General features: G+C 41.1%; 2 protein-coding genes across 2 annotated transcripts in view; one reads left to right on the top strand and one right to left on the bottom strand.

Moving 5' to 3' along the window:
• Positions 1–21,000, top strand: part of LOC105277081 — a 40,233-nt gene extending 19,233 nt beyond the window's left edge. The window contains exons 2-6 of the mRNA XM_011335231.3: positions 8,608–8,715; positions 9,462–9,626; positions 11,159–11,256; positions 15,862–16,024; positions 19,389–21,000. Coding sequence (XP_011333533.1) covers positions 8,608–8,715; positions 9,462–9,626; positions 11,159–11,256; positions 15,862–16,024; positions 19,389–19,633 — 779 coding nt within the window. The 3' untranslated portion in view covers positions 19,634–21,000. The remainder of the gene's footprint in view (positions 1–8,607; positions 8,716–9,461; positions 9,627–11,158; positions 11,257–15,861; positions 16,025–19,388) is intronic.
• A 2,963-nt stretch (positions 21,001–23,963) lies between these two features.
• Positions 23,964–26,455, bottom strand: part of LOC105277080 — a 28,093-nt gene continuing 25,601 nt past the window's right edge. The window contains exon 12 of the mRNA XM_011335230.3: positions 23,964–25,560. Within this exon, the coding sequence (XP_011333532.2) occupies positions 25,215–25,560 (346 nt within the window). The 3' untranslated portion in view covers positions 23,964–25,214. The remainder of the gene's footprint in view (positions 25,561–26,455) is intronic.

Genomic DNA, 26,455 nt, shown 5'->3' with positions numbered 1-26,455 from the left:
AGAGAATATTTAATCTCTGTTTATGAAATAGTTATACGAAGCCAATTTCCAGTCATAATTAATTATTTCGCACAGCTTCGCGAAACAATGCAAATTAATCGGCATTTGTCTGAATGTGCAAAGCTATTTGTGGAACGTTCATTACGGCGTGTCGCGAGGTACGGACTCATAACCGACATAGAAGGATTGCATAACATGCTCGCGAGAAGGCTGAGCTCATGGCGCAGTTTGAATCATAATAGCGTACAATGACTAGATTGTTGTTTACCGAAACGAAACGGCGATGCATGGTAAACGGTGCCACGCACAATGCGAAAAGATATTTCGACGTATGTGCATCCGGGAATAGTGCGATTGTTATCACCGTTATACCGTCATGGCGTGCCTAGATTGGCAATCAACAAACGCTAAACAATATGGGGACAACAATATAATAACTATTTAAACGACAACGACATCGCGGCACCGACAAGATACTAATAAAAATGATCCGAATAAATATAAAAAGCGAAAAACGTGGAGCATTCAGACAATTGAAAAAAGAATAATTTTCCAGGTTCGCAATTGGATAATGCGCGAGATGAATCAAAGTTATTACATGACTTTCTTGTCCAAGTGCAATACTTTTTATCGCACGATGCGAATCACGAGATAAACCAGAACGAAGAAGCTCCCGATAAATTGCCCCGCTAAAACGTAAGCGCGCTGCGTTCCGTCCAGCTTATTACGTACATGCGAATTACGTAGAAGGTGTTTGCGGTTGGCGTGATCAACGTCAGCGGTACCATTAGCGAATCCGGCGTGGAAGAACAAACGTGCTTGACCTTTTAATAATAGGAAACGGGGCCGTGCGTAGGTGTGTGTGCTACCGCGTGCCACCCAGTCTCATCTCATTTGTGGTAAGAGCATCGGTTTGTCTTGCCCGGTGCGCCTGACTAATGGAAAAAAATCAATTAACGCCGCGCTACGCAGCCGCATCATTGCCCGCGATTACGAGCAGACTCTCCATGTTTAAGGGGTTACATACCTCCATAGCGGCGAAAAATTGATATGTTTGGGGAATTTTTTTAGGGGGTATATCTGAAATAATAAAGTAAAATATGAATTGCATATGATTTACTGGTCCTTTAAGTGTAAAAAAATAATTAATAATAAATTTTTGAATATTAATAAAATGAAGTTTTGTGGCATTAATTGGACCGCTGCTAAAAAAATGTCCCCTCAGAGTCGGCATGATATCTTCTTGTAACATTGATGGATCTGACAAATGCAAGAAATTTCTTGTAAAGTAATGTTGTAGTTATAGTCTATCGAGCCAGATTTTTTAATTTCAAAAAAATAAACAATTTATGCCATGTCAAAGTTGAACTTCATGTTTTCATGAAAAATTTTGGTCTTTAATTGTTTATAAAAATTGTATTAAACAAAATTGCAAATAATGGCTCGATAGACTATAGACAAAACGATTACGAAGATTTGAGAACAAAAAATTTTAAAAAATATTGAAAACTTCGAGTTATCGTGCCGACCGTGTCAAAAAAACTGGTTTCGAGAAAAACGCGTTTAAAGTTTGAGAAGTAAAAATCGTGTAAATATTAATTTTTGTAGTGAGCTTAATCTCCCATTCCAATTTCATATTGCGTGCCTTCCTCCTCGATAATTTTTATATTTTGTACAATTTTCTGTAATCTGTGGGCTGTTCGAGCTTCTTTGCGGTAGCCTGCGCCGCACGCAGCAGCTGCGCGCCGCGGCCCGCCTCCTGACGCGCGGTCATATTTATTGTTATATCTTCGTTACGGATTGGCATTTTTCACTAATTCTTTTTTTATTATATTTTTAAAAGTATAAAGAATGAAAATCAGTAATAAAAAAAATCGATTGTTTGAAAATTCTGGAGGTATGTAACCCCTTAAGTGCACATTGGCGGGCGGTTCCGGCACGGCGAGTTCTCCAATGCGTCCATGGGACGATAATTAACTCGCGAGCCACTGTTGCCGCCGTCGCGCAATTTTCAATAATTATAAAATCGTTTCCTGTTTTCATAACATTTTCTCTCTTTCCCGGGAAAATCGCGCGTGTCCTTCGTTGTAAATTCGCGCGAGCACCAATCGGGATAACGGCACGGAATTGATTTGCGCGCGACTACAATGCGGAATGCGTAAGCCGAAAATAGCGCGGGTATTTATGCATTCCCGAGTCAACAAAGTGGTCCTTGCACGAAATATCGATTAACGCAAAATACAGGCGAGCTATACGGATGCGCCGCTTAAGGGGGGAGCCTGCTTTAGAACGTTGAAAATAAGGTATAATTTTACGAATTTTTTTGGAGAAACTATACAGCGGATCATTATAAAACTTTGATGCATTTATTAGTACATGTTTAAAGATAAAAAAATTATTTTTTTATTTGAATATATCGCCTGTAGAAGTCGTCCTGGAGGCACCTTAGTGCAGCTGGCATTGTAAATTGGTGAGCATTCTCCTGCCTCCAAATTTCATCCAAACTGAAAAATTGAAATATTTTCTTGTTATTTATGAATTCCCATCGTCGATGAACCTTTAATATTTATAAAAACATTAAGTTAAACAATTATTTTTGCATGAAAAAGTTCAAAACCTTTGCCTAAAAATCGTACTTTTGTGTTCTAAGCTCCACCATTTTGGCACTTTTCAACTTTTTTCTTCTCTCTTTGGTTCATCGACGATGGGAATTCATAAATAACGAGAACATATTTCAATTTTTCAGTTTAGACGAAATTTGGAGGCAGGAGAATGCTCAGCAATTTGCAATGCCGGCGACGCGGCTGCACTAAGATTTCTCCAGGACGACCTCTACAAGCGATATATTCAAATAAAAAAATAATTTTTTTTATCTTTAAACATGTACTAATAAATGCATAAAAGTTTTATAATGATCCGCTGTATAGTTTCTCCAAAAACAATTCGTAAAATATACCTTATTTTCAGCGTTCTAAAGCAGGCTCCCCCCTTAATAACAAACGTTACGTGATTTCGTAATCGGCGCGGGTGTTTCGACTAGCGAATAACGGCGCCCGGAATAATCATCGCGCAGCCGTAATTAATAGAGAGGCTCGGTTGAGTGACTGCAGACGGCTCGTAAAAATTCGCGCAACACGCGCGGGATTCGCACTCGTTGCGTACGCGCGCTTCTTTGAGGAAGCAGTGGCAGCGCAAAGTGCGTGCGCGAGTCTCGCGGGGCTAATTGGCGTTACGCCGTAATAACATTGCTCGGCGATTTACTGTTAATCAATTATAGACGTTGGTTTGTCATACTGCTGAATAACGATTATCGTAATTGCCGCGTGGTAATTACTGTAATTTTACGCCCGCTGAACAATGTGCCCGAGGTTGCGACACGCAGATTACGAGTGCGTGCGCGCGAATGGGCGTGACGCGCGACGAGGCCGATCGATTCCGCGTCATCGCGAAATTTTCTAAATTCGATCGAGGTCGCCACGTCGTCATCGTCGTGCGGATCCACGTGCCTGCGAATAACGCATCGGGACGCGGACAGCTCGCGGCTTGATTCGTTTGTCGCTGTTATTGATTTAGCGGAGCGAAAAGTCGATATTTATCGGTCGAGACGCGCGGAAGTGACGCGAATCTACGAGGCAGAAATAAATGAAATTATACAAGATGCGTTTTGCGCGACGTGCACGCACGGGCGCTTTCTCTCCGATACAATTACTCTATTCGGCATCAAAATTGATACATCGCGCACGATCAGACCGAACTGTAATTTCGTGTTTACGCTTCTAATCACGCGCTTCGTGCGCATCGCGCGTCGATGCTCGTAAATGCTCGCAATTATCGTCGTCGGCATAATCCAACGAGTCAATCGACGCGAGCGCACTTTACAACTGGTCGCCGGAAGCAAGTTGCGCAGTCGGAGTGAAAATACCTTTTAATCATTTTTGGTTTTTCCATTTTCGAACCATTAGCGATTATCGATACTTTTAGACGGCGTATTATCTTTCCTTTCGGAAAGTAGAGCACGCCGTACTCGCGAGAAGACACCGCGAGGAAATGCAACACCCGGATGGACAAATGGAAGTGCGATTTTGCGGACCATATCAGCGCGCGGACCGACGCGAACGCACGCTGATGCACTTCCGCTCTTACGAATCGCGGGGAACGGGCGGAAGATGTTCGCGTTAATCCCCCGTGTTCTTAAACGGGTTCCTCGCTTTAGGAATTTCAGATGATTCTTCGCGGATCGTTAACTCCCGCCGCCTACATGCTAACGTGCGAACATCGAGGTGAACGGCGGATCGAAGACACACATTCTCGTCACGCGGGAATTCGTGACGAGCGCACTTCCGGCACGCTCTCGATCTTTCGACAGGTGTGCAATCTGCATGCAGGCGCGTTTGTCTCGCGTTGAAACGCGCACGTAACAGTGCAATATTTCAAGATACTTTCATATTGGGAGTATGACATGACCGCCGAGTAAATTTCCCCAACAGCTAGTAAATTATAATTAGTAATAATTATAATTTATTATAATAATTATAATTAGTATCATTAGTAAACTAGTAAATTATGCTTGATTTTATGACGTGAATATGGTGATACAAAATGGTGATACTACTAACTTTTCCGTGTATTGTGCGCGACATGTAACTTTGAAAATGCGTAATCACGTGGTTCACGTATTCTAGTGTAATGTTCTGTAACACTCCGTGTCACTTTATTTTCATATTATTCACGCTTACTGCGCAGTGCTATTTTCCGATTTTGTCAATTACAAAAGTGCACACTTGCATGCACATTAAATAAATAACGGTAAGCGCTTAATGCGGACGGCTATCAAAAACTGTGCATGTCCAAATCTGAATAAATCTGAAACAAATAAATCCCGTCGGGAAATATTTATCTCGGCAGCCGATGTCAGTAATATCAAACGCGCACGTGAAAAATAAAAGGCACGTACTCTTTTTACGTGCCAATAATCGTGAAAAACGTAAACTAAATATTCTTTAAATAAAGATATAGTAAGATGAGGCAAGATGGAATTAAAAACGACATTTTTGCTTCATCGCAAAGAATTGTCGCGCAAGATAATCGGATTTTACGTATCTGCATAAATTATCATTGCTTTTCGGAATGAGAGACACGTGTCACCGGTCGTGTGCAACGTTAGTAGTGATTTCTCGCGCTGAATACGCGTCGCATATCATGACCTACCGTTGGATTGTCACGGGACGTAGGTCACGAACTTATTAAGAGCGCGGGTTGGCGCGACAGCTAGCTTGACGCGTTAACGCGACCAGCTTGCTCTCTCTCTTTCTCTCGCACGTGTGGCTAATGAAACGGAACGTGTTCACCGAATTTCGCACGGCGAAGTATGACTGCGCCAGCGTAACACGAATTTGCTGCGAGTTTATAGAGGCGTGTGTCTGTCGCGCGCCCCCGCCATGCGCATAAATTACATCCACGGCTGCGGCAAGAACGTTCGGAACGACCCGGGAGCAAATATCGCGTAATGGGGTCAAAGGCGCGTACAATGAACCTGTGCCGCCTCCGCGCGTAAATCTACCCTTTATCAAAATTTCTCGCGATCGCGTCAAAATGGAAAGAGCATATTCAATTAAGGGGAATTAACTTTTTTGATTAAGGGAATGATTTGCTCTTGCTGGTCGCAAAGATCTCCCAATTGAGCGCAAAGGTGCAATTAGGTTCGCAGATCTTGGAGTCTACGCCGAAAGGGGTGGAAGCGCTCGATTCGCGAGCTTTCCGCGCGCGGTTGGTGGTATTAACGTTCTTTCCGCTTGAGAACGCGCGCCCCGTGCCCTTCGCGATGCATTAAAGTCTAATGATTAGACTACCGGACGTCAAATGCGTCGCTGGATATGCTGGCTAAGTAATTACAGAGGCCGTCGCTTCCACGAGCGTCTACCGGCGGCCTAACCGCTCCGGCAACCGGAAAATTACCGCCGAAAACACGATCCTCGCGGGATGAGACGTAACGTCGTGGCTGGGGTTGAACGATTCCATTGCGGCGAATTAATTCGAATTACTTCCGGCGCATGCGCGGATCAACGCGACACGACGCGTCGATCTCGAAGCGATGGCGTGCGACAAAGTTTTCTCACTCAACTGGTGCATACGAAGAAATTGCTCTTATTAGAAAAGTTGTCGAGTGGCTGGCGTGCGATGTTGCAACATGTTTTCTAATTTTTCTCATGAAAGCTTTTTCATTTCTATGTTTCTTGGTGTTTCCACATTTTCTAATTCGTCCTTTAAATTAAGGGGGGAGCCTGCTTTAGAACGCTGAAAATAAGGTATATTTTACGAATTGTTTTTGGAGAAACTATACAGCGGATCATTATAAAACTTTGATGCATTTATTAGTGCATGTTTAAAGATAAAAAAAATTATTTTTTGATTTGAATATATCGCTTGTAGAGGTCGTCCTGGAGAAATCTTAGTGCAGCCGCGTCGCCGGCATTGCAAATTGATGAGCATTCTCCTGCCTCCAAATTTCGTCTAAACTGAAAAATTGAAATATGTTCTCGTTATTTATGAATTCCCATCGTCGATGAACCAAAGAGAGAAGAAAAAAGTTGAAAAGTGCCAAAATGGTGGAGCTTAGAACACAAAAGTACGATTTTTAGGCAAAGTTTTTGAACTTTTTCATGCAAAAATAATTGTTTAACTTAATGTTTTTATAAATATTAAAGGTTCATCGACGATGGGAATTCATAAATAACAAGAAAATATTTCAATTTTTCAGTTTGGATGAAATTTGGAGACAGGAGAATGCTCACCAATTTACAATGCCAGCTGCACTAAGATGCCTCCAGGACGACCTCTACAGGCGATATATTCAAATCAAAAAATAATTTTTTTATCTTTAAACATGTACTAATAAATGCATCAAAGTTTTATAATGATCCGCTGTATGGTTTCTCCAAAAAAAATTCGTAAAATTATACCTTATTTTCAACGTTCTAAAGCAGGCTCCCCCCTTAACTTTAAACTTTAAATTAAAGTCCTTTAAATTAAAGTCGTTAATTAAATTTGATAAATGTATTTACAAGGACACGATGTTAACAACCTCCTTTTTAGCTTTACATTGAGTCACCGATCGTAAAGTGGGTTCCGTGTTATCTTTTAATTTTATCTAGAATGTTATTTGTCTTGGCTTAAGATGGATTTTGTGTATATCTCATACAATAATCGTGTCTCTTTTATGATATCTTGTCTTCTATTTGCTTTTTAAATTACATTAATATTTAAATAGATTAGCGCAATTTATAGAAAAAAATTAAATTGTCGATATAATACGACCTGTCACAATATATCTGTATGACACAATGATTTTATATATCAGAAATATATAAATGTGTTTCAAGATTACAAAATTCTATATTCTTCATGCACTTGATTAAAATATAATTAATTCATTAGGACGATGATTTGTTTGTTTCAATTTAAGTTTTTGATTCGTTTATTCGTATTTGTGCGATAGCTGCGATTAAATTTACAACAATAGTTACGGTACTTGCGAGTGTTAGTCAACCGTTTAATCCTATCCCGGCAGTTTTCCGAATCAACCGGAAACTCGAACCGAAAAGTTGAATTTTTGTTTTGCTACGCATTTTGTTTGTTTGCAAATGTTATTTGAACGAAATATCGAAATCAGATATCGGAAATTCTCACTGAATGGTCGGCCGGACGTTTGGTTCATCGCCTGAACACAATTTTTCCCTTGGCTTCCGGCTTGGTTTCGCGTGTCGGTGTTCTGCACTTTCCCTCTTCCGGGATAACAGCTGAGACGGAATAGACGCATTCGCGGCAGAGATCACTCACAATGATGCGAGCCGAGTTTACGGATCGTTTGAGCGGGGAAGCGAGCTCTGTGAAATTGCGGTTTCCACTTGTTCGAGCGCCTCTCTCGCGATCGTCTTTCTAAAGCAAAGACGAAAGGACGCTTGGCTCGTTCAGCTCCCTCGTTTCCTTGAGAGGCGTTCGGATTTACTATCAAAGTGTATCTTCCTGCACGTGTCCGCCGTTGGCGTTGATCTTTTTACGGATGATTTGTTCCGTGACGTTCGCCGTTGTCTATAAATTAAATCAATTATAATTCTTTATTGACGGTAGCCTTCTGTCATTCTTTGCCAAGATTTTATTAGGCTTATTTAAATAATTAAATTAAAATATCATTAAAACCTTATGGATAATAAAAATATATCGCCCCTCTCTTCCCGCCTTTTCTTACGTTTTTCTATCTACAGAGTTTTACATACATCGCAACTTGGTCATTGCATATTATTAATTTGCATCATCTTTATCTTCTCTCTCTATTTTCGCGAAGGACGGTCATATGCGATAAAATAGTCCATTTATAATTTGCATTTCAAATAGCGATCGGAACGTAATGCGCTTAATTATGCATTCTAGTACCAGCGCACGCTGTAGAAGCATCACTCTGTTTTTATTGTTATTACATCATTTGAAAGTATCGCAAATGGCATTATGCACCTCTTTCGTTTACGGTTCCTCCCATATGCGTCAGCGATTTGCGAGAAAGAGGAAGATCTAAAATTTTTATCGTTCGGTTTTCTATTTGCTTTGTTACAGCTGGCACTGCTGCGGAGAAGGGTTACTTTGGACCATGGAGACAATGCAAGCTCCTTCTTTACGGACGAGAGTGGTGCGGCCAAAGTGTTTCCAGGTTCCAACCAGTGTGTGAGTCTCGTTTTATTTGCGCAATTTTATGTGACTATAAAAAAACGTCGATATCTTTTTATCCTCGCGTTCAAAGATATCTTTTCCGCGGTATCTCTATTGGCTTTTTATAAATGATAAAGTAGAGTGATAATTCCGCGAGATTCCGTGAACAAAGGCGATCGCAAAACGCTTCGCGTGAAAAAATTTACGCGGAAATTCCAGTTAATGTCCACAATATGATTTAATAAATGCAAATGTGATCTGTTAATAAATGCAGATTTGATTCCTCTACACGGAATTTACCTTTATCATTCAAATTCAAATAGAGCCGTAATTATGAAACTTTTAAATCCAGAAGCTAATAAGTAAAAATTCAGTTCAGCTTGTAATTTTATCATTTTACGATTTAATATCGCACGTGTGTGAAGGACCATTTGCATTTAATGTCCAGAGAATTACAGATTAAATCGATACTCTCTTTTATCGCGAAAAAATTTTGTTTCCAGAATGATCGCCGGACTAGTGCATGTCGCGTGACTCGTTTAGTGCTAATGAAAATCTCGCCGATTAATTGTTCCGAGTGGGTGTTTTCGTTTCTTCCATTCGCTCGTTACGTTCGTACTAGGAAAAAAACGGCAAAGAGGATACGCGCGGAATTGTAGAATTATATAGCGTTAAAAATAGTCGCGATAGAAAGCCCGACATGCGCGGGATTACAAGTAGCACAATGCAATAAAATTACGGGGATTCCCCTTTATTTCCAGTGGCTGTGTGGGTGGCAGGATTAGCCGCTGCTGGCGCCTCCACCCTTTTGGCGATTCTGGTCGGTCTGGCTGTGCTTCAATTAGCGATGGCCTCCTCCGCGAAGCGAGTTGTAATTTCGTACAGCACGGCCCTAATAGGCAAAGTTGCGCTCGCTACTTTGGCAAGTGAGTACGAATTCCCCATATCCCGTGATCCAATATAGAACTCCGCGCAAAAACGGGACGCTCACGAGCGAGTGGTATACAGCTGCGTAGCCTATCACAAAGAAACGATGGCACTTTACTTTAATCTCATTAGCCGCGGACTTTTATGAAAAGCTCGTACTCTAGCTCGTGTAATACGATTAAAGAGACGTGTTTTTTTCCCTGCGAAAGGAATCCAGCTGTCCCGCGCGAGTAATTAGGTAACGTAAAATGACGTTTAATTAAATGAATCGTTCGTATTTTATGAGGAAATAAAAAAAGAAGAGGTGCCATATAAACAAGAGAAGCATCGCGAATAATTATATCAAGGTACGAATGAACGTCGTTTGCTGAAAAAAAATTGTTCATTTACAAACGCGTTCTATATGGGGAGAGCTGGAAAAATTGTTTGAGCTATTCAAGGAAACATTAATTCCTTTGTTATTTCAGCACATCAAAGTATTACAGCAAAAAATTTAATCTGCTATTCGCGCAGCGCGTACCTACCATGTTTGTACACGTTAGTTTTAATTTAGCTGCTACGTGGGTGGCGAGGAAATTATATCAGCAGAATTTTCTCGTCGCAGCGCGTAACATCTAACGTCCATAGATTTCGATTTTAATATACGATGCACGTTTCGTAGAACTTAATATGTTACTGTCCATCTTTATTATTAATAAGCGAGCCATTATAATCCGTGTGTGTGCGAGTTATCTCTGCTTGCTTTAGCAGGTAATTATCTATTATTAAAGTTGCTATTGAGCCGCGATTGCCTGTTAAAAACTCTATCTACATCTTCTGAGATCACGCGTTTATGTACTCTGCGTCGCGCGTTCTTGCGCACCACGCATTGCATAATCGGTTAGTCAATGTGACACTTACAGCCTTGACACATGAAGCTGCAGAGAGTCCGAATCGCACTCAGGCATAGAAGTCCTTTTTACCGGTGCGTCGCACGTAGTTTCGCAATACTGCGGACACGGTAGAATTACCGCTCGCTCGCTCGCGCCGTCTACTTACTGGCCTACTTACGAGCCCTTATACGAGGCATCGAATGTCTGCCGTAGATCGTATTACGGTAAAGCGATATTCTAATGCTGGGAGAGCACCGTGTGCGCGCAATCTGCATCTCTCTTACTTACGTGTTAATCACTTTACACGCAAATTAAGGAAATGCATGCGTGCCTGCACGCGTGCATGCCACGCCAGCGTTCGACTTGCAGTGTGACTTTACAGTCCACTATGAGAATCTTGCAGAAATTATATTTGTCGAAGAGTTTGATATATTATTTTCGGTTCTAATAGAACTGTATAAAAATAGTTATAACATTAGCTAACATATTGCGTGTACATAATTAAGTGTGTATATAATAATTAATTGTGAACAGAATATGAACTTTAGGATATGCTAAGTGTGATAATATGTAATATTAGTCATATATTTTTCTTAACTAAGATCGATAAGGAGGCTTGAGAATTTTGTAAATCATACTCTGTTTGGTATGTTTTACAGCGGCATTGTCGATCGTGGCGGCGTGCTTGTTCGCTTTGCAAACAGATGACCGAGCCAACAGCTTCGTCATCACGAGAGGAGAAGCTTTTTACATGCAGGTAAAGTACACTGCGTTGTAATGACACGACAAGAGAGAGATCTGTTGTTTGTCTATTTCTCCACCTAATTTTCTAATTCGCTGCATTTAATCTTTTAATTTTTGCACAGCAAAATACATATATTTTTTTGCTACAAGAAATAAATGTTCTTTTTTGCGTATCTACGTTTATCACGAGTGCTCGAGTCGTATTAGCGTGGCACATCGGTACCGCTGCTAATTTGTTATTAAATTTGCATTCGCATTTAGCGACTTAAAATTAATAGAGCGATAACTTCACTCCTCCGACATGCCTTTGGCATGCGCTTGCTAATGTCACCATAACGAGCGTCCACTTAACTGATTCCTCGTCCTGGCAAGTTAACGCGATGTCGTTAACAAGCGAAACAACTTTTGATTCGTCGCACACGCACATTCCACGCATACATTTTCGAGTTTCTAATTTCATCCACTTGATGCACCGTTAGAACACGTGCAACGTCATTTGCCGGTTTTCGGAACCTGTTGCACGCGGAAGCTCTACACTGATACACTTAACTCGACGCGAATCTGCACTTACACGCATGATATGCTGATAGAGCGATGCTTGAACTAGAATTTCCAGCGCAAATTGATGCATCTTCCAGAGATGCAGAGAATATTGTGTAAAGAATATTTTGCTGATAAATAATGTTAATAATAATAAACTGCAGCGTAATGAATCATATTTCTACGCCTTTTACATAATATCTAAGATGTACAAGAAATGTCGATTTATTCATTTGCAAAAGATAGACGCAGAGGCGCATGTCCTACGTATTGTAGGTGCAATTGACTTCAAATTCGCTGAATGATCTGCACTCGATAGGAAGTGTGTGACCTGCATCCCACATAGATTGCCTTGTACGGGAAGGCGTGTCCGACAGACGACAAGAACGATTTATGTGACAATTTACTGACGTAGCGATTTACCCCGGGGGCAGGTGCCACAGTCCTACCCGAAGATAAGACTTCGCCCTAGACCTTACGGAGCAGATGGTACCTCAGTTATTGAACGCAGTCAGGCGCGAGGAGAACATCTCGATAAAAATCGAAAGAGACACTCGGGAATACAGAGTGAGACCCTACAAGATCATTAGCATGATCGTCCGATGGGACTTCCGTCGCTAAAGATACTTAAATCTCTCTATAGAAGATGAGGAACTACGCTGACGTATCGCGCGCGCGTCAACGCATTTTTTATGCAGGACAGAAAAAAAGAGCAGGCGCTATAATAAGAGTACGTGACACGCCACTAGATATACAGTGGATTATGTGCATTAGTGCACCCTAAAAATATACTCCGGTTACATTACCATAGCTTAACAGTATAACTGCATAATGGCGGTCACATTAGCATATCTGAAAAATATCCTCCACGTACTCCGCGTTTGGCTTTTCTTCGTGGGATAACCCGGGAGTATCACGATTTCTCAGCAAGATATCCGTGATCCCCCACGGATTCTCTTCTATTCCACGGGAAAGCAGTTGGATTACAGTGCCGCCACGGACGCGTCGAAATGGACAATTTTCGACTTATGCAGGAGAGGACTCTTATACGCCTCTCTCACAGGCGGAATTTATATCGCGAGTCAATCGATAAACGACTCCGGAAGACTCGGTTGGTGCGATATAGATACATACTTCCGCTTGCGCGTGCCAGCCGATCGTCCACGAGAGACGAAGTGGACACGTATCTGACCAGAGAATTAAACGGAGGCCACCTGATGGTGAACCGGGCTCGGATGTCCCCTTAAGCCCCCCCGTCGACGCGACTTCGTTAGTATGCGTTGGAGCAGCCACGACTCGTAGATACTCTTAAAACAATGAGCCGACATTGGCGGACCCGCAGTGAGCGTTTCGGTGCCGATCGTTAATGAACTCGCCGTGCTGTCCTCGTTCACGGCGATGAGTGATAATTCCTTTTGTCGCGCGCACGGTCACGTTCAGCGTTTTGTCATCGCGCGGCACGCAAACGCGTAGATGCTTTCGGGAGCATATCTTTATTTTAACCAACGGTTTTATTCTCTTTTTTCGCTGGTTGTAGTCTTGAGAAAGACTATGGCGACGAAACGGCGCTCTTGATCGCGTCGTATTTCTTGGCTCGCGATAAATTTCTCTTTCTCTCACGATTTAACACGGAGATCGTTTCTCGTTGCGTCGGATGGGAGTGGTGTGCTGTTATTGTTCCATCGAAAATTCATCATGATGGATAAAAGGAAACGGAGTCTCCTGAAAGGGGCCAAGGACGAGATCGAATTGGACAGAATGAATAAGCAGAAACAAGGCAAGGTAATACGGTCGCTCGAGAGAAAGGGAGCCCCAATCGAGTTAAGCCATCTTTGCCTTTGCCCTTCGACATGACGTTAACAACGTTGCATGGCGCGATGATAATGCTTTACGCAATTTACGTACAATTTATGCAAAATAACGAGATCAATTTTTTTTATTATATTGTAATTTGTGACGAGAATTTATGTACCACTTTGAAGTCTACACTGGAGAACGATTCTACCAAAGAGACGCCGGTGCTAAACTAAAGGATTCACAGACAAGGTAGAATAATTACAATAAATTACGAGGCAACTCCCCTCGAGACGAATCAAGTTACGTCTGAAGAATTTCTGAAAACGGAAGTGACGCGTGAGAAGTTCGCCGAGGTGAGCCGCTTAAGTGCTTGGTATAATGGTCTGTATCGCGCGGAGTTTTATCGCGGCGCGATGAAATCACTCCCGTTCATACACAGCGCGGGTGTGTTTCCGCATGCCGGTTAAATAACGCGTAAAATGAATAGCCGTAAAAGGTGGCGTGCGCTCATCGTGAAATCGGGCGCTTCGCGATCGCCGCGTTATAAACGGCGTGCTCATCCGCACGGAGTGCGTTCTCTCCGTCCAAACAGTCCCTCTTCTTCACTTCCTTTCCTATAGATCGACTTCCCGCCATTCTTTCGCGACTCGTTTCCTCCTCGCGTACCTCGCCCGCAAGGGAAAGGGAGAGAAAGAAAGAGAGGTGCTCGTCCCCGGCGCGACAGGAAAAATAACCACCACCCGGATGATCGAAAGGGGATGGCGGGAGACACACCGATGCAGAAGAGCGCAACGACGGCGGCGCGCGCGCTCTTGCGTTCTCTTTTATTATCTCTCGCGTCTCGCGGCTCACACAGGGGGAAGAGAAGAGACCGACGCTCATCCCCGAGGACAAAAAGAAAAAGAGGCGAACACGCCGCACGACCGGATTAATTATAGCGGTGGCACACCACACCACAATGAAGCTCGCGCGCGCGCGGCTTCTCTTTGTTGGCCCTAATTAAATTCCCTCCCCTTCCTCGCGCGCGCGCCCGCGCGCGCACCCTCCACCGGCCGATCGCCACCTACGGGGTGCTTCTTCTCCCGATATCGATAGTACACACGTGCGACGACGGGATCTCCTAGTTACTCGCGCGACGCGTAGGAAAGGACGACGTTCGTTCGACGCTCGTCGACGCGTCATACATTTTCTGTCTCAACACGATTGCTCTCTGTCTATCTATCTATCTATCTCTCTCTCTCTCTGTCGCTTTATCTTTATTTTTTCAACACACAATGAAAGCCATGGTGTCGCGGTACGTATAGCGGGATCTTGATGTGACTCGGTGTTTCCATGGGAATAACACGACGGCGCGACGAGCCGACGAATTAGAACGGTGACTCGTACACTCGTGGATAATTGACTCGCATCTACGAGCCAATTAGTGGAAAGGGAAATAAATGCACGAGATTCTTGGGGAAACAGTCGATTGCGTAAAACGCCACGAGCACGTTCACAGCTTTATCTGTGTCCGTCCCTCCGTTACGTGCGTTCCCTCATCTAACCGTAAATGACAGCGTGGAATACGCGATCCTCAACGCAGCACGAAAAAGATCATGAAAATAATGGACTCTTTCAGTGAATTAACTTTGTCGACTACGGGCTTAGCGTTACCCAAGAAAATACAGGCAGTTTGTTTACAAAGCTATACACATGAGACACTTCTCCAATTTAAAAAAAAAAAAAAAATAGATTTTTATATTTAATACAGCATATGCATGTACGTTCTTGTGTTATATGTATATCAATATAATTTTGGATTGCGGACAATGAACTTGCAAGCCCGAGTGACGTTAAAAAGCTCATTTATTTCGAGGTAAAAGAAATATTACGTGCGATTTCTCACTTTCGAGGTCGCGTTCCAACATAAACATGGGCTGACATGCGGGACACAAGCCTCGGTATCTGGAAACATGCTTATTTCTTATGGTGCATGTTGCAACGCTACTTGTTACACGCATATTTTGAGCCGCACGCAGACCGGACGCACTTTAATATGCACGAAATGCAGAACGTTACTGAATTACACCGCGCACAATCGTCATTCATGCTCCATTTTCGTAATTTAATAAGAAGTGCATGAAAGGAGAGGAAAAGGAACGTGAGGTGCACGCCAAGAGGAGAACTATGTTTCTCGAAGAATATTTCCTGCCGTCGTACGTGACGACGGGGTTGTTTCGCGCGACTGAATATCCGTCAAGGCATTTTCATTAAATCGAATCGTTTTTACTTGTCGTTGCAGTTGGCCGCCATCGCCTTGAACTTCGGCGTGCTGGTGTCCGCCGTTTACGAAGGCATTTACGCGCGAAGGGGCGGCGATCCTACCAAGATTAGGATCGTCACAGATCCACGTGGAGGCACTATAAATAATCCAGGATATCGGGAGTATCACCAACCTACGAACGGTAAGGCCAGAGAGATGTAAAAGCGGACAGTCGTTCAATTTCTCAAAATCCCGGCTTCGTAAATCGATCGATCCTCCCGCTCCGATCGTGTCTGCAGATACCGCTCACCTTTGATATCGCGTCGGCCGGATCGCGCTAAATGATTGCGGGGTTAACGTAATCGCCGATTAGATCGAAGGCACGTTTATTTAACGCGAAATCGTGTCTTCGATTCATCATCCTTCGGTATCTTTCTTCGGTAAATATTCACTTATGGTCAGTACCCGCAAATGTCAATGACCTTGACATATGTTGTCAAGGTCACCTTCCTGAGTGACCTTGAAGAGGTTTTAGCCGTCGCTCGTTGTTCATTAAAAAGTTATTAACAAAATAAATCTTACAAATTATACGCAATTATTGGACACCATGTACATGGTAAGGATTTTCATTAAATTTATATTGTCAAGGACATACCCTTTGACTACAATCCGTGTTTCGTATTAAACGCAATGAACAAGATAAAACGACAGATGGACGTGTCCTATCGTAAATGGAAGATAAAAAAATGTTCAGCGGATGTAATTTAAAACGATAACTTTTAAAAGGAACCTTTGCGAGAAACAATTGATGTACCTCTTCCGATCTGCAAACTCCGGACAAGTTTAATACTTTCTTCGGTAAGTATTCACTTATGGTCAGTACCCGCAAATGTCAATGACCTTGACATATGTTGTCAAGGTCACCTTCCTGAGTGACCTTGAAGAGGTTTTAGCCGTCGCTCGTTGTTCATTAAAAAGTTATTAACAAAATAAATCTTACAAATTATACGTAATTATTGGACACCATGTACATGGTAAGAATTTTCATTAAATTTATATTGTCAAGGACATACCCTTTGACTACAATTATTGGCGAAACACACGGTATCGGGCATAAACTACTAATGTGTATGTACAATAGTACATGTATGAACAAAGGAAAATCATTTAAAGCAGTGAATCATTAATATATTTTTTTATTAAAGCAGAGAATAGTTGGTATAGGAGAGTTGTAAATGAGGAACAGTCGTGTTTATCTATGACGTAGTAATCTATTCGACATTCCAAGTTTTTATTTATCGTAGTTCAAGGATTTTCTCTAAAGGACCTTACTTAAAAACTTAGGTTAGGTTAGGTTAGGTTAGGTTAAAGCAGAGAATACTTTGTACTTATATTAAAACAAACTATTCTAAATATTAACGATTCACTGCTTTAAATGACTTTTCTTCCTTCGTTCATATACATATTCGTCGTTTATGTCTTTGAATATTCAAAATAACTACTACATTTTCGAAACTTCTTTTGTTAATAACTTTTTAATAAACAACGATCGACGACTAAAACCTAGTGCGGGTTATTCGAGAAAGTGACCTTTGTAATATATGTCAACATCATGTTCTTGCTTCGCGTGGACAGCTGAAAAGTCGTGCGAAATCATTAAACTTCTTTTGTTAATAACTTTTTAATAAACAACGAGCGACGGCTAAAACTTGCAGAAGGTTACTTAGAATGATGACCTCTATAACATATGTCAAGGTCATTGACATTTGCGGGTGCTGACCATAAGTGAATATTTACCCTTTCTTCATCGCGGATGAGGCATCTTCTCGTGTTAAGGTTCATTTTTTTCTTCTTTGAAGTAACCTAGCTCTATGAAGCTGCGATAATTTATTACGGGGGTTGCATTTGTGCCGATACCGAAAGAACGTTGTTTAGCACTGACAGAAAGTCAATATATACCGCTCTGCAGAAGAGAAATGCGTCTGGACGTGAAAGTGATGAAGTTCAGAGAACTCCGTGTGTAAGTAATCACGCGCTGAAGGGAAAGTTATGGGGGGTGCGACTACGCCCCCTCACGCTCGCGGAATCTTATGTGAAGCACGTTACGTTAAGTATATCCACGTATCGATACGTACTTAACACTTTTATACGCGGCATAACGAGATGAATCGATCGCTCTAAGGACAACGATATATCTCTAACTGCAAGAAGAAGAGTATCCGACGAAAGAAATTCTTCGATGTCGATGATTTCATAAGAAAGGGATCACATTATCGTGTGGAAAAAATCGAGTAACATCTTCGAGTTTTCTTTGGTACGTCCACGTGGAAAAATATGGAAAGATCCCCTTTGATCCAACTTTTGTCCCCTTGAAATCGCACAGCTTTTGTCCAATCTGTTTTTCTTCAGGGATGATAACATCGTTAATTCAAGTATCAAAATAAGTTAAATCTAAACAAGTTAAAGTGTCCCATTCCACGAGGAACGGAATGTGAATGTATATCACAAAAAGTATGTCCGTATAATCAAACAGATGACCAAACGAACGCGTCGATGCAATTTGGCACAATCTGTGCTCGACATAGAATATATCCAAAACTCTTCTCTCCCTCTTGTTGCAAGCTCGCAAGCTTCGCGACGTTCCTCCTACATATTGCGTAAATGTTGCCGCGCAGATTCCTACGGTAATAACGTCAGACATCACGTGTGTAGGCATCCGCGAAACATTATCTCAGTAATAATAACACGTCCTTACGTCCGTAGAAAGTAATAAAACTTTCCCAAGTTGTCGAGTTGGCAATGTTATTAAGGGGGGAGCCTGCTTTAGAACGCTGAAAATAAGGTATATTTTACGAATTGTTTTTGGAGAAACTATGCAGCGGATCATTATAAAACTTTGATGCATTTATTAGTGCATGTTTAAAGATAAAAAAAATTATTTTTTGATTTGAATATATCGTTTGTAGAGGTCGTCCTGGAGAAATCTTAGTGCAGCCGCGTCGCCGGCATTGCAAATTGCTGAGCATTCTCCTGCCTCCAAATTTCGTCTAAACTGAAAAATTGAAATATGTTCTCGTTATTTATGAATTCCCATCGTCGATGAACCAAAGAGAGAAGAAAAAAGTTGAAAAGTGCCAAAATGGTGGAGCTTAGAACACAAAAGTACGATTTTTAGGCAAAGGTTTTGAACTTTTTCATGCAAAAATAATTGTTTAACTTAATGTTTTTATGAATATTAAAGGTTCATCGACGATGGGAATTCATAAATAACGAGAAAATATTTCAATTTTTCAGTTTGGATGAAATTTGGAGGCAGGAGAATGCTCACCAATTTGCAATGCCGGCTGCACTAAGATGCCTCCAGGACGACCTCTATAGGCGATGTATTCAAATAAAAAAATAATTTTTTTATCTTTAAACATGTACTAATAAATGCATCAAAGTTTTATAATGATCCGCTGTATAGTTTCTCCAAAAAAATTCGTAAAATTATACCTTATTTTCAACGTTCTAAAGCAGGCTCCCCCCTTAACGTCGCAACACGTGCGTGTTTCGTTTCGTCGCAGGTGGTACGATCTCGATGACAGACGCCAGCGGCAAGCCGTACGCCGGTGGTGCCGGGAACGGGTCGACGGCGTCGGTGGCGACTTCCGGTAGCGCGGCCAGCACCGCTTCGCCCCTCAGGAGCTCCCTGAAGAAGCCGAAGCCTCTCGGCATCCACAATCCCGGCTTCTCGGCGCACAGCCCAACCCTGTCCAGGAACGGCTCGCAGAAGAAGGTGCGTATACAGACGCACTCGACGGAGGTCTAGCCGACGCCCTGTGGCGCGTCGTCCTGGCGCGGGAGTCCACTACGTGACCAGCAATCGGGCGATCGCTTGCAACTGCTGCGATGACAGGAAATCGGCGACCAAACGTCCGTTTCGCGCAATGCGTTCCATTAACGGTGAGTGGTTCTCCGATGTGATTATCATCGATTCGCAAGCAGGGTCGACCGGAAGACGAAATTGGGCGACGTGCATCGCGCGTTCCGCCGCAGCTGCGGTGACTCGGGCGAAAATGCCCCATCGATGACGCTATTTGTGATTTCGACAATGAGACTTTTAATGAGTTCCGAAGCCGCGAGCTGAGCCAAGCCGAACCGTTCGCGAGGTTGGAGTTGATCATTACGACGACGACGGAATGTAAATAGGCTGACGCACGCGATCGATAATCGCCGGAACTTCGTGGCTGATGCTAGCTGAGTTAAATGTCACAGGAATTCGCGTCGTAGTGCACAAGATTGATGATGATTCGTCTAATGGTTTTTAGATCGCACCTTTCATCGATTTTTCTACTATGTCTTTGCGCGCTGTACAGTACGGTGGACTGCTAGAATGCGGATAGCAATAAATATAAATTAATTATGTAAAGATACTGGCGGGAGATTAAGATGGTGACTATGGACAAAGATAGAAAAATAATATTTATTAAATATGAAAATTTTAAGAATTACGATTGTTCAAAAGATGACAATTAATTACAATGTCCCAGAGAAGCGTGACAAAATATAAAATAACGAATTCTGACCTAATATCATATATCTACAAGCCTTATGAAACAGTAAGCAATAAAAGTTCTATACACGTATTTATGCAATGTACTTTATTCTTTATGCGGTTTTATAGCGACCTATCTTACTCTTCCGCCTCGTTAAGCACATTCGTATCTACATGCTAAAAGTGAGGACAGTAAAAGACAGACGAGCAAAAAAGCGCTGGTGGCGTAACGGTCGTCAAAAATTTTCCTTTCCTCGAGAAAGTTTGCGCGAAAGCGTACGGGTGATACGAAATTCATCGTGTGTACATGATTTAAAATACCATCACGTCTGATGGTATTTTCACCATCATGTCTAATCTTAATTTTGCATTCCCCCTTTGCATATCGTGAAATTTCTTAAACCGCGTATCGAGGATGTCCAAGTGGAATTACATTTCCAATTTGTTTCGCCACGAAAACGCGAACAATTTCGAAAAATTCTTGCTTGTGATAGAATGTAATGTATAATCGGGTGTATTAATATTATCCGATGCGTTTTGCGTTCATTACGGCCAAATTCCTCCGTAATAATTGACAGTTTTTGAAAAGATATCTTTTCATCCATATGATTGATCATGTGACTCGATTATTCCATATTTGCGAAGAACAAAAGGAGTTGATTAACAGTGTGTAAATCCAAATGCACGTGCTGGACAATATTAATGCACCCGCGTGTGTAATTATTTTAGTCACGTTGGAGAATTATTTAATTACGTAACGGTATTCAGTCCACAGTAAATAACCTTTGCCATCATGATTTAATTAATATTCTGCGATATTCTGTGTCAAAGTTTAATTGAATATTAAGCTGGATAAGTGAAGCTGGGAAGTTTATACCACGGTTCGTCCCTATATTTGTTATAGACAAACAAAGCCGAGATAATTGTTTATTGATACGTTACAGGTCTCGTAAATAGGTATCGCGTATCTCACTCGAACAGATTCGACTGTTAATATAGTGATAACTCGATAAAGTGTTTTCAATCTGCTAAGAGAAGCGACGATATAGTGAACTTACGCTAAGACATGTACATATTTCTCTACGCAAAGCACACGGCAATGAACCGTTACCGCGCGAGAATTTAATACATTCGAAGACTTCTTCGCTCTAATGTGTAAATATCGATGTTGTAATCGCACATTATCGTTAATATCGACATTTTCCGTCCAATCAAGTACTTCTCTCTTAACGTTTAATATTAATCATCTTTACTGAAGCAATACACGTGATGTGTCACACTCAGAAAGAAATTATTACACGTCTTAAAATTTATATTATTAAATTACGTTGTATAATAGAATTAAATTCTTAAAATGGAAAATTTTTCTATTAATAATTAGTAAGATTGCACTGGCAAATTAATGATAATCACATATTAATTTAATAGTGTAACACGTTGTCTGTTATAAATTAAATATTATATAGAAAAAATTGTTTAATAGCTGATGCAGGATTACTTAAACTAAATTATTGATGCAAATCATGTTTTATATCCTGCAAGCTATAATTCCTAGGGAAGCCCAATTCGTTAATTATTTCGATACGGATTGCCGTGAACATCACAGGGTAAGTGATACGTTTCCCTTTTCCCTCTTCTTTTCTCCTTCGTATTTTCTAGTTTTCTCTAATGTTATTAACTTTAGTAATACTCTTACTTCTCCTCGCCGTAAGAGGAGAAGGTGAAATCACATTACAGCATCGCATCCGTCCAGCCCTGCGTAGGCAGCTAGCCGTGAAACGGCAAAAAAAGAGAGATATATATATATATATTATAAAAAATTATATATATAAATATATTTATATTTTATATAGTGGTTGTTTTAATATAATATATATAGAAAAAAGAGAGAAATATATATATATATATAAAAATACATATATGTGTACTTGCGCTCGTGAGATGAAAGTTTTATTACTCACGTCGTAGGGAACTCGCCTCGTAGAAATCGGGACGCACGCTTGTTCTCTTCGTTCCCGAGGGATAGTGTTATCGTATTTTATCGCTTATATGATTTTCCCTTTTACGTAATTATTGTTGTCTACGTACCTTCATTTCTGAGATATTTATGTGACACGATTCAAGAGCCGGCCTCGTTAAAACGTTCGGTGGCTGTGCGATCGCGATCGACCAGGATCCTTCGATCGAGATCACGATCGGATCTTTTCCTGAACGATCGTTGGTTCGCATACACGCACGCACGCTCGAAATTTAATTTATTGCCGCGCGAACGCGGAATTAATCAAACTAGAAATTAATTCGTAGGTTCTTACGTGGATAAGGCGAGCGCAGCGAAATCAGTCGCGATTCCCTACGTATGCAATACGCTCTTCTATCGCGACCTTTGTAGAAGGTACCACCTGATCGTTTGTTCCAATATATCTTATCGCAAATAGGTATCGCAATAATTGTTCATCGTACTAAAGTCGCCGCGGCAAAAAATAACATTGCACCAGCGTGAAAGCCGCGGTTTCATGATTTACAGTTGCAGAACGATCAAAACTAACTTTACATCGATTTGTGTGAAAAACGTTGATAAAAAAATTGATAACAAAAAATTGAAGATATGTTTTGACAATCTAATATTTTTGACAACTATGAGAGTTTACGGTTTGACGAGAATTAAGTTGGGAAGACAAATTTCAATAACATTTTTCTTTTTTACGCTGATGCAAAATTATTACGTTGCGCGTGCCACTCTTGTGTCATTCCACAATGCTAAAATTGTTACAGCAATTACTTCGTTTCGTTGTTATCGTTCACTAAATAATGTTAACAGTTAATTTGTATTATTGATTTAAAAACACCGTGCCGATCGACGATGTAATCGCATATTGCTGTACATATCTACACACGGATATCCGTTCACGTTCCGAACGATAGATTTGCACCAATCTACTTGTTAAGTCGACTGTTTTTTGTAAAGTTCGTACGTATACTTGACGATATTATTCGACGAAAATCGTGATGTAAGTGCTCGTCAAGAACGGCACATGAGAAATTAAATAATAAACGAGTTTCGATAAAGCACGTATCGCTTTTTGCATTATTTTTTTATCATAGAAATTTAAATTTTCTTTCAGATTTTTTAATATTCATCATGCATCGTCTAATATACCATGTAATAAGCCATGGAATAAGTTCTTTTATGATGGATAAATTAAACGTAGTGATATCCTATCTTATCGTGAAACCACATCCTTATCCTTCTCAAAGCAGCAAAGTAATGATCTTGTCTTAATATTTAAAGAAGAAATTATGTTCATGCATCTTCTAAGATATTTTACTTTTTTAAAGAATTAAAAGTAAAATTATCTTTTAAAATGTATATTATTATTATATTATCATATAATTACATAGAGCAAAATAGATCGAAGATTTACGCAATAATTTCAGAGAAATTGATCAATTTAAAAAATCTGACTAGTTACATTACTGATAGCATGAAATATCGAGATCTTATTTCTTGCAAACGTAATTTAAAAATAAAAGGACACAGAGGCATCAAGGTTTCCATCTTATCTAACAGGACCTGTGGAAGGAGATTGGAATAAAATGCAACACGTAGTAAAAAATTAACTTTCATTTATTAGCTTACAGACTGAAAAAAGAAAACTTAACGACAAGAACGAGATACAATATGACGCACGCGTTCCTCACGGCAGTTCGCGGTGATAATAGTCACGTCGTAGAGAGCACGAATTAGAAAAGGCGAATACCAGATCAATTTCAGATTAATTCCAGGCTGTCGACCGTGCGTTTCCGCTCGATGACAATTATAATCAGGTAAGCGCAGCAGCGAGAAGTCACCATCATCGATTTCTGGATTGACGTCGAGCTCGCGATACATCGCGGCGTTTACATGGCAGGAGCCGTGATACACAATGCTTCGTATGCATTCCGCGAATTTCCCACGTCACTCTTCAAGCGCCCGTTTCCCTCAACGTCGTCAAGGTCCGTCACGAAGGGTCGATAACGGACGCTGTCGCGAAACGAGTGCGCGCTCCGTCATCGAGGCATCCTTCGATATAATGTGTGCACGAGGACGGCACTAGTGTAGGAACCAACACGAACATCTTACACGACACGAAAATTGTATCCATCACGCGAGATCGCGGGAAACGTATCGAGGAACACTTTTTGCAGGCCGCGCCTGTGTGATCGGCAGTGTGGCTGCCCCATTGCCGGTCGATCGAGTCGAGATTCGAGATTGGGTGCGTGAGACGGAGAAAGGTACGACACTATACACGTTGACATGCGTTATCTGAGGGGTGAAAGGTGCCATCGCATTTTTCAGAGGTAGCAAAACCTCGCGATAGAATGAGGGATTCATTTCAGTGACAGCGGCTGGAGGAAAGGCACACACGAGCAAAAACGCGCGGCATTTTGTGAGAAAAATGCCCCAAAGTTTTTACTTTATCGTATAGTTTGATGTCTTCCAATAGACACGATTACGTTAACTGTTTAATAATTCAATTGTATTATTCGCGGGATTAAATGAAAACTTTAATCGCATTTTGTCGCAAAACAAGATTCTCCCGTGCACATTTTATCAGCCGCTGCCTTTTCCCAAGTAGCAAGCTGAATGAGGAGGATAAAGAAAATATTTGTTCAAACTCTTTTAAAGTGCATCGATTTCCAGGTTGACACAGTCGAGTTTGTCGACTGAAGGATCCAAGTATCCATCTTTGAAAAAGTTTCATTCGTCGGCGAGGATAACGATAGCATCCGCAGCGATTGGCGATCGATGCATCTAAGCGACTCGATCCACTGATGAGCAATACCGAATCTCGATTCGATTCTGCGCGAGATTAACTTAAAAGTATCCGTCTCTGTCCTTCGGAGCACTGGAGATCAATTCGCGCCTCTTCCACACCGGCTGCGCCGGCACGCGCTGGCTCTGCGTCGTCGTCATCGTCGAGGAGGCGGAAGTGACTGATGATATCGCCGTCGACGATGCGGAGGTCGCACCGAGCGATACCTTGCCAGCCAGGGTGTCGGCATCGGGTATGTGGCGTGTCTGATGCCTCGTGTCCGTGTACCTCCTCTTCGTGTACTTCTTGCTTTCGCCAGAGGTCGAGTTCTTGCTCGTCTGCAGGCTCGCAGGGTCGACATCCTTCCGCGAGATCTGCAGCATTCTCTCGATGTCGGCGGTCTTGGACCTAAATCACGAACGTGGATACGTTTGCGGTTAAATCTTGCAATTCCTCATGAATTGGTATCTCGCGATGTGCGCGCAAGGTCGTAGTCTTCTTTCAACATAAAATCGGAGGAACTTGCAAATCTCAACTCGTCACCTATTCCAGCTACCTGATAAGCAGGGATCGGCATCAACGATATTTTCAGTAATATTTTCAGCTTTGATTAACAATTATTTTGATAATCAGTAATCAACTTCGAGAAATTTATTATTAATTGATTAATCAGTATTCAAGTTCAACAATTTTTTAATTGCTCGGTTAATCAGTAATCAAAATGAACAATTTCTTAATTACTCGATTAATCAGTAATCAAAATAAATAATTTTTCAATTACTCCAGTAATCAGTAATCAAAGTGAAAAATTTTAATTATTCGATTAATCAGTAATTATAGTATAAAATATTTTTGTTACTTGATTAATCAGCAATCAGAACGTAATAATTTTAATTACTTGATTAATCAGTAATCAGACCGAAAAATTTTTCAATTATTTCATCACTCAGTAATCAGTGTCAGATATTCCTTGATTATTTAGTTGATTTTTTTCTGGATTATTTTCTTGATTATTTAAGTAGTTATCAGCGTACAGCACCAATTCCATACAGAAAAAAAATGAAATTAACGCAATATTTCACTATTTAAATTATTCTTTTATCAGTCATAAAAAATCCTACTTCAACTAATTTTATTAGAAAAATATTGCGTTGAATTAATTTTTTTCTGTATATAATTGCTGCTGTACGCTGATGACTTAAATAATCAAGATACTTAAATAATCAAGAAAATAATCCAGAAAAAAATCAACTAAATAATCAAGGAACATCTGACACTGATTACTGAGTGATGAAATAATTGA

The sequence above is a fragment of the Ooceraea biroi genome, chromosome 3 (assembly GCF_003672135.1).
Source record: "Ooceraea biroi isolate clonal line C1 chromosome 3, Obir_v5.4, whole genome shotgun sequence".
Taxonomy (NCBI): Eukaryota; Metazoa; Arthropoda; class Insecta; order Hymenoptera; family Formicidae; genus Ooceraea; species Ooceraea biroi.
This window is presented reverse-complemented; position numbering and strand designations above follow the sequence as displayed.